The sequence below is a fragment of the Solanum dulcamara genome, chromosome 6 (genome assembly GCF_947179165.1).
Source record: "Solanum dulcamara chromosome 6, daSolDulc1.2, whole genome shotgun sequence".
Classification (NCBI taxonomy): Eukaryota; Viridiplantae; Streptophyta; class Magnoliopsida; order Solanales; family Solanaceae; genus Solanum; species Solanum dulcamara.
This window is the reverse complement of record NC_077242.1, coordinates 50,959,190-50,968,876: the sequence shown is the minus strand read 5'-3', so window position 1 is coordinate 50,968,876 and position 9,687 is coordinate 50,959,190. Positions and strand designations below refer to the sequence as shown.

At 34.0% G+C, this 9,687-nt stretch overlaps 1 protein-coding gene across 1 annotated transcript; it reads left to right on the top strand.

Annotated features, from left to right (window-relative positions):
• Positions 1-604: 604 nt before the first annotated feature.
• On the top strand, positions 605-9,452 carry LOC129891147 (probable galactinol--sucrose galactosyltransferase 2). The gene is made up of 14 exons (XM_055966418.1): positions 605-808; positions 1,924-2,146; positions 2,866-3,110; positions 3,635-3,725; positions 3,938-3,986; positions 4,082-4,173; positions 4,252-4,362; positions 4,458-4,556; positions 4,762-5,314; positions 5,473-5,540; positions 5,630-5,764; positions 8,439-8,656; positions 8,728-8,816; positions 8,934-9,452. The coding sequence occupies exons 2-14, from the start codon at positions 1,956-1,958 to the stop codon at positions 9,261-9,263; spliced, it is 2,271 nt and encodes a 756-aa protein (XP_055822393.1). The 5' UTR covers positions 605-808; positions 1,924-1,955; the 3' UTR covers positions 9,264-9,452.
• The last annotated feature ends 235 nt before the right edge of the window (positions 9,453-9,687 follow it).

Genomic DNA, 9,687 nt, shown 5'->3' with positions numbered 1-9,687 from the left:
GAATTTGATAATAAGTTATAAGGAGGCATTTGACTATTTTCTCTTTTATAATGAGAAGATGTTCTAAAAAAATAAAAATAAAAGCAAAAATATTAAGAGCAGAAATTAGAAAGGTGTGAGTCATGGATAATTAGTTTTTGTAAATTGGCATGTGAAGAATCTTCGTTGTAAATGTTTCTTAATTAATAAAATATTTTATTAATAATAAATTAAGTAATTTATTTTTATAATAAAATAATTCATTTAAATAAGAAAAAAATCAAAAAAGCATAAAAAAGTTAAATATAAATGAAGGTTATAAAATTGTAACACATTACCTCGTCTATGTTTGTTATGTTATATATAGTTTTTATACCAAAGTATGATAGTGGTGGCTCAATTAATCCAAAAGTACGATGGAAGAAAAGTATGATGGAAGGTACGTGCTAAACAAATTTTGCATTTTCGGAGGTATACCTGACCCTTTGAAGAAAAAACAGAGAATCTTCTTCTTTTTTTTCTTAAAAAAAAAGAAAAAAGCAAGAAAGAGGAAAAAGACAAGTTTCACATGCAATATTTATTGAGAAAAAAGTTAATAAAATATTCATGTCTGGAGTGTACGTGGATAATTAATTCTGGAAAAATCGTTCCACGCAAGGGAGTATATAGATCCAAAGAGTGTCATCATTTTTCAACGTGACATGACCAGAAGTTAACAAGCAATCATTGTTTTAGTTTTTACTTCCTTCCTTCTTCACTCAAAGGAGGTTTGCATTCCCTATTGGACTGCACTTCTGCTCACCCCAAAGTTTCTTCTTCTACTTTTAAGGTGAGTTTTCTTTCAAAGGTCTAATTAGCTCCTTCCTTCTTCCTTACTTTTGCTTTTTTATGGTAATTTTCGTTCAATTGTTTGAACCGCGCGCGTGTCAACTGTTATTTTTATGTGAATTTAATATTCGAAAGTGTGATTTCAGGTATAGTTTTGTTTTTGGTGAATTTATTGGAAAATGATTGTACGTTCAACTTCTATTTTACCTTCGTATCGGTGCTCTTTGTTTTTGGGAAAGAATTTGAGACGTACACGAGGTTATTCTTCATCAACCGTACAATCTCATCTCACTAATAAATGGCTTTGAATTTACCATTTTGAGTTTTCGATCATTCATTAAATTTTGGTTGATTGCGGCCTAAATTACCAATTTAAGAGATTGATTTGACCCCAAGTCCCTTTCAAATATGCCCCCTTTCCCTTGTTCAGATTGAGAAACAAATATTTGAGTTAGTTATTCTTTAGCCAATAAGAATAGAGCGCTTATTAGTGTATTTTACATTTTCTGTTTTTTATTTTACTAATATGCTTGTATATTTACATATCAAGCAGAAAATTGCCCCAAAAATCTTCTTTTTCGTTTCTATATTTTCATCATCTTTGGTGGTGATTTATGAAGTTGAAGGTAGATAGAATTCTATGAAAGAGTTGGGGCAGCTGGCAGTTTCATACAACCAACTTTTTCTTTGTGCTTAGTTATTATTAATTTTAATTAGCGTGGAACGAGGCTCACATCTCTTTGGGGACAACAATATATATATACATATATGCGGCAGACTTAGCTGGACTAATGTGATTATGGTGACCAAATAAGCAATTGACTTAAATCTTGCAGATAAAAAGTCAATACTTATGTCTGTCTCAAATGTTTGACCTGATAATTTAATGTATTGTATTGTATTTCATCATCAACTTAACTATTTTTCATTGTTGTTCAAGTGCAAGGACTGGCCTATTAGTGTTAGATTCTCTAATCCGATTTGTCCGTATATATAGTTGATACATATAAGTTGATTCTATGGGTATTTGGCGTTCATGCAAAAGATTCATTAATGCATCCCCACAAATTCGACTATTGAGATAACAGTGTGCTTTTGTGACTCTTCCCTCTACAGTTAATTGTCAAACATCACCTACTCGAAAGAAGATGACAGTCACACCTAACATCTCCATCAATGATGGCAACCTCATTGTACATGGCAAGACCATACTGAAGGGTGTGCCTGACAACATTATCTTGTCTCCTGGATCTGGGGTGGGGCTTGTTACTGGTGCATTTATTGGAGCAACAGCTTCAGAGAGCAAATGCTTGCATGTTCTCCCTGTTGGGGTCTTAGAGTAAGCACTTAATTGTCCTCAGACTTTGTAATTACAGTGGAATTCACTTCAAATATTTTGTTCGTTGGGAGTCTACATTTTAATGTTCCGCTTTCTCAGTTGATGGCTTCTCTCTCGAAAGGAAAGATACAGAAGTTGTTAGAATGACACAACACATTTCTTTGAAATCCGTTGCCAGTGGAAGTGACCAGACCACTCTTTTTAATTTATTTTAGTAGAAAGCATACAGCATGCACAAATGACATGGTCTGATTAACCATCTTTTGTCCATGCAAGATAATATTTTAAGACAAGTTATACTTTTTGCCTTCTTTCACTGTTGCACGATAAACATGCTAAACTAATTTTATAATTTATCATAACATTGATATATGGATTTTGATTTTGGTGAATAGTAAGCTAATTGGGTGAAGGTATTGTGCTACTAATTCCACTGCTTTATTACGAGAACAAATTGATTGTGGGTAGGATGTAAGTGACCTTACGCTCATGAAGTCCATCTTTGGTGGTGAAATACTTTCTTCACATTGTTTAAATTTCTTACGTCGTGCTTAGAGGATGAAGGTTGACTTGAGAAATGGCATGCAGAAGCACCACATGTGTATCATATTTCAGAAGATCTCAGGGTATTGAGTTGCAGAAGAGTGAAACATGATGTGCATGTCAGAATGCTACTCCTTTTATAAAATATCATAGTTCTTTGTTATCTGTTGTTACAGGGATACTCGGTTCATGTGTTTATTCCGTTTCAAGCTGTGGTGGATGACTCAGAGAATGGGGACATGTGGAAATGATATTCCTTTGGAGACCCAGTTCATGCTTGTGGAGAGCAAAGACACCACCGAGGGTGAGCATGACCATGACCCAACTATTTACACGGTCTTCCTCCCTCTACTTGAGGGACAGTTTCGTGCTGTTCTTCAAGGCAATGAGAAGAACGAAATGGAGATTTGCCTTGAAAGTGGTGAGTTTCCATCTAGGCTCTAGCCATCGAGAAATTGATAAATGTTATACATTCATCCCAATTAAGTATACTTCTTGCATCCATTTTTGCTTTACCTTTTGAGGCTACATGCAAAAGTACACTGCTATGTGGGTGCTCTGGGAGACAAAGTCGTCTCTCTGTGGACCAAGTCTTTGGTTTAGCCTTTTAGGGTCATTCAACCGTGTACGGGTGGCCTAAACCTGTTCTTCTCTCCGGGTACAATACGACAATGTCATTTCTCGTTTTACGCACTGTTTTTTCACCTGTTATGAACTAAGCTGTGCAAATAATCCTTCAGGATAAGCTGCAAGTCCTATTCCTATTTCCACAAAAGGAGGCTATATTAACCTGTTGGGCTGGACCTATAGCTATAAATGTGATATTGAGCAAGAAATGTCAATGTTGACAGAGTTACTATTAATCTCATGTAGATCATCAGTAGCAGTCAAGAAAGTCATATAAACGTGAAAGAACCAATACATCTTGTATGCGTTATTTTGCAGGAGATAATGCTGTTAAAACCAACCAAGGGCTTCATCTTGTCTACATGAATGCTGGGACCAATCCCTTTGAAGTCATTAAACAGGCTGTGAAGTAAGCTCCAACTTCTTAAGATATTTTTTGTTTGAATCACAAAATAACTAAAGTATGTTTGCAGTGTGAAGTAATTGTTGAATAGCGGTCATTGGTACTCGACTAGCAAGACTCCGACTAGACTTTGATGAATCCATTTCTAGATTGTGTAAATAATGTGTTTTGTTCTCTCCCCCCCCCCCCCCCCCGCCCCCCTCCCCTCCTTCTAACAGATCTGTTGAGCAACACTTGCAAACTTTCCATCACAGAGAGAAAAAGAAGGTTAGTATTTCCTTCCTTAGTTATTTATTGTGAAATCTTGGTCGGACCATTATCTGAAAGGGGCCTGTTAATATCTTCTGTTCGATTTCATGTAGTTGCCCTCAATTATTGATTGGTTTGGGTGGTGCACATGGGATGCCTTTTACACTGATGTCACAGCAGAGGGTGTCGAGGATGGCCTCAACAGGTAATTTGGGTGTTTCTTAGTTTTTGTTTGGAGATGTCTTTCGGGTTGAACTATTCATGTTAAATGCTTTTACGACAGCTTATCCAAGGGTGGTGTTCGCCCACGTTTCCTGATCATTGATGATGGTTGGCAACAGATTGGTGATGAAGCATCCAAGGACACTAATTGTGTAGTACAAGAAGGAGCACAGTAAGATATCTTGATATGTTTAATAATTATTTTACCGTAATTTGCAGATCTAGTAAATACAATTGCATGTATGTTCTCCCATGTTTGTTTTGTAGGTTTGCCAACAGGCTAACAGGAATTAAAGAAAACAAGAAGTTCCAAACAAAAGGCCTGAAGCATGTAGTGGAGGAAGCCAAGAAACAACATAATATCAAGTAAGTTTGCAACTTCTGATCGTTGTATTTTATAAAATGTCTATAAATTGCACACACCACAATTCCTTTTTACTTATAATTGAAATTTTAGTTTTCTGTTGAATTTAAAGGACTTCTCAGCACTTAAATATTTTCCTCTGTCCCAAAGGATCTACTTGTATTGAAGTGATACATATCATATTTAAAGTTTATATTTGCTATGTAGGTATGTGTACACATGGCATGCCCTAGCGGGTTACTGGGGTGGAGTACACCCTGCTGGTCCTGGGCTCGAGCACTATGACACTGCATTGGCGTATCCCGTTCAGTCCCCTGGTGTGATGGGAAACCAACCTGACATTGTTATGGACAGTCTTGCAGTTCATGGCTTAGGTTTAGTGCACCCAAAAAAGGTCTTCAACTTTTATAATGAACTACATGCCTATCTGGCATCTTGTGGGGTTGATGGAGTCAAGGTTGATGTCCAGAACATACTTGAAACACTTGGAGCTGGCCATGGTGGTAGAGTTTCCATCACGAGAAGCTATGTCCAGGCCCTTGAAGCATCCATTGCTCAAAACTTTCCTGACAATGGCTGCATTGCCTGCATGAATCACAACACTGATGGGCTCTACAGTTCTAAGCAAACTGCTCTAGTTAGAGCTTCTGATGATTATTATCCTCGTGATCCAGCTTCTCATACCATCCATATATCTTCTGTTTGCTACAACTCGTTGTTCTTGGGAGAATTCATGCAACCAGACTGGGACATGTTCCACGTTAGTGTCTGACATTTAATCTACCTTTATTCATATTTTTTTTTGACTATTCCATGTGGGTGTTTGATGTTTGCATATAATGGTTAGTTGAAGTCAGTTATTAATGAATGCATTAGATGTAAAATGAGCTAATTTAATAACTGAGATGTTTGTTGCAGAGTCTTCACCCAACTGCTGAATATCATGCTGCAGCTAGAGCAGTTGGAGGATCACCAATTTATGTGAGGTATTTTCTGTCCTCGTGTCTGGTTCTTCCTTGTTTCTTATTTTAACTTGGAACTGTTACCTAACAATGTCTCTTTTTATGTCATTCAGTGACAAACCCGGAAATCACAACTTCGAGCTTCTGAAGAAGCTTATCCTTCCTGATGGATCAGTACTTCGCACTCAGTTGCCTGGCCGACCTACTCATGATTGCCTATTTGTTGATCCAGCAAGAGACGGGACAAGGTCTGCAACTTTCTCTCTCTCTCTCTCTCTCTCTATATATATATATATATATATATATATATACTAGTGGCTGTGAACATGTGTTGCATGTTTAACCCTTATCATTATTATAGAACTTCTATATATTTAAAAGGTTGAGTTATAAAATAGGAAATGCTGAAATTAACAATATTAATTTTACCATTTACATTTTATTCATTAAATAAAATCATGAAAGTGGGATAATGCGTTTGTCATCATATAAGAAATATGTGAAGGTAATTAAGATAATATATATGTCCAATGGTATGGATATAGCGATGAATCCTACTTGAAAAATTAATGAATGCATGTAAATGTCTTAAACTAATGCAGTTCAGGACTTGATTTTTACTTTACTCGTTTTTTCTTCCCTTGCTGACATTATTTAATTTCTCACAATATCTTGCTCTTTCTAGTCAATACAAGTTACTTGAAGGTTGCATATGTTCATTTTCGGTGTTTGATTTGTTCCCATAGTGTGAATGGAGGCTAAGAAACTTTAAAAGATGTAATCTAGAACTTTTCCCTCTAGACATGCCCTTCCATCCCCCCCCCCCCCCCTAGTGATATAGTTCAAGAGCAATTTTTTTTTTTGGCATCTTTATCTATTTATATACTACTAAATGAATGTTTGTGCTTTGTTTTTAGTGGGAGTTCCAAATTGAATATAGGCTTTCTATAGATAATGAGGAACTATATATTTACAACTACCGAAAATTTTCGAAGATAAATAAGCTAGTGAATGAAAGTTGCAACCCGTTCGAAGTTATATTTGAAAGAATCCTATCATTCCTTGAATATTAACATTGTAAATTATACATCTATAAATAAATCTGCGTTAAGATAGAACAATAGAAAAAGAACATACCTGATAATTTTGGAGCTTTCTTCTAATGTTTCTTTCAATGGTGAAGGTTATGTATAGTCTCATTTGTAAGTTTTTTTATTTAAAATAATTATTGAGAATTATACATAATGAATAAGAATCCATCAACTTTTAATAGCGAAAGAAAACTAAAACACCAAAAGCTTTGAAACGTAGGAGGTGACATGTTAACCGATAAAATAAATATTAACTTTAATGGGATGTAATGTTACACATAATAATGACAATTTAAAGCAAATGTTAAAAATTAACTTTTAATGGAGAGTTATCTTGGGTATTTTTGTAATATGACTTTACACTACTTTTAGAGTAGTATAGATAGTAATATAAGGGATAATTAGGCAAAGTGGCCACTCGGCCATTTGATTTAGGAAAAATTACTTGATTGATTGCTTTTTAAAAATTAATTACTGATTTTAATGATATTTTTTATTTATTACCATACATAGCAATACTATAATAAATCTATACTTGTATTAAAAGTGAATTATGCATACAATATAAATGTATTATAAGTGTTTTAAAATATATATTATGTTTGTGTAGTAAGAAACCGACATAATGTATTATAAGTCTATTAAAGTATGTGATAAATGTATTATCCATCTATAAAACTTGTATTATATATGTTTTATAAATAGTTCTCTGTAATATGTATTAAAACTGTATTATAAATGTATTGTAAGTGTTCACTGAAAAAAATTTCTTATTGCTATAGATGGTAAATATTTTCTTAATATTGTATATTTATGTAAGTTTCCCTTTGATTTACGAGAAAATTGGCCCAAATTTTTAAAACTACTTGAACTGGCTGAATCCGCTTCTTCTTCTTCTTCTCCTTCTCCTTCTTCTTAAAAATTTGACATACGCAAACGTGAATCCTTTTGAACGAATTATTTATCAAAAGACTCGAAACATCGAAAAGATTTTATATCTAAAGTTTGGGACTGTTTAGTGGAGATTTTGAGTTGGTTAGAATTGAATAATCAATGTATACGTCATGTATAGTCAGTGTATAACTCATTTATAGTTAAGCTATATCGACTTTTTTGAGTGTATCATAATGTATAGTCAATGTATAGATCATGTATAGGTAAACTATATTCAAACAAATAAATATTTAGCTTTCTGAATGTATCATAATGTATAGTTAGTTTTATACTTTTACGACTTCTGGTTATTTTTTATGTAAATAAAAATATCGCTATATTTTTTATAAAATAATTATTTTATTATATATATTTGAAACTATCCCATACTATAATTAATATGCTGAAAATCCTTTGAACCGTTTAAATTATCCATGTTTTGAGAGAAATGGCAAAACCTTTGTTGTAGTAATTAAGAGCCTTTATTAAAATTAATGGTGATTTGTTGTTATAAATTGCTTATTTACTTTGTAATTCTCACTTACCATGGTAATACAAATTTATTAGTGGTATATTTTGTACCTTGCATGTAGCAATTAAGAAACTTTATGGAAATTAAATGTTATAAATTGCTCATTACATTTCTATTCTCATTGACCATGGTAATTATGATTTGTTATTTTTTGAAAGGTAATTAAAACATTATTGTTTAATGTTTAATTAGATATTTTATTATATTTTGATTTAGTGTAGGGGTAAAATGGTATTCCAACTTTGTACTTTGAGACTTTCCACTTTATATATATATATATGATGAAATATTAGAACTACCACGATATAGTGTGATCATTCTTGTAATGAGCATGGAAACTTAACCTTCACGTTTTATGTTGGACAGCTTACTTAAAATATGGAACGTGAACATATGCACTGGAGTGGTTGGTGTATTTAACTGCCAAGGGGCTGGCTGGTGCAAGGTCATAAAGAAGACACGTATCCATGATGCATCCCCCGGCACACTTACAACTTCTGTCCAAGCAACTGATGTTGACAACATTGCTCAACTCGCTGGCATTGATTGGAATGGGGAATCTGTAGCCTATTGCTTTAGATCAGGTAAACCAATTCCTTAACGTAGCATGACTGGTGTTAGATTAGCAATTAACGGTCCATAATTCAATCTACAGGGAAAGTGGTTGTCCTACCGAGAGGTGCTTCACTGCCTGTAACACTTAAAGTTCTTGAATATGAAGTATTCCACTTTTCTCCTGTCAAGGTAACACATTTAACATGTGGTCCTTTTTGTACTTAACTTGCTTCTTGAACACATTTTACTAAAATAAAAGATGGAGAAAATAGAAGACCTTGATAACTAAACATTTTATTGTTGCAGGAAGTTGTGACAAACATCTCTTTTGCTCCAATTGGGCTGATGGATATGATCAACAGTGGTGGTGCCATAGATCAATATGAAGTCCATCAAGCTTTTGAGAAGAAACCCCAACATTCTGATGATAGAAGCCAATCTCCTACTGCAACAGTCTCACTGAAGGTCAGGGGATGTGGCCGTTTTGGCGTTTACATTTCCCAAATACCCCTGAAATGTTCAGTAGATGGTGCAGACACCGTCTATAACTACAACAAAGAATCTGGACTGCTGACTATGAATATCCCAGTTCCACAAGAAGAGATGTACAAATGGAATATCGAAATTCAGGTCTAAGTAGAGAATTAATTGTTAGACAGGAGAATCTATTGTAAGTGGCTCAAAGCTTTGTACGGTGTAGGATCCAGAATGAGTCGTGGGATTGAGTCTCCTCATCAAAATTCTAGTCTCTGTAATAACGCTATCTAGATAGTGTGCACTGTTGAATACATATGGTGTTTTCGACGGTGTCCATTTATATATATATATATATATATATATATATATATATATATATAAATATATATATATATATAGTCTTTGATCTATAATTTCCTAACGAATGCGTCTTTTAAATCATCTATCATCTTCTCTCATGTCTTTACGAACTTGTTGTTTCTTTTTGGATAGTTGTTATCAATTGTAAATGGCATAATATATAAATTCGACCCTTGACTTAGCTTTAGATTATAAGTTTGATATTTAATTTTGACAGTGTACA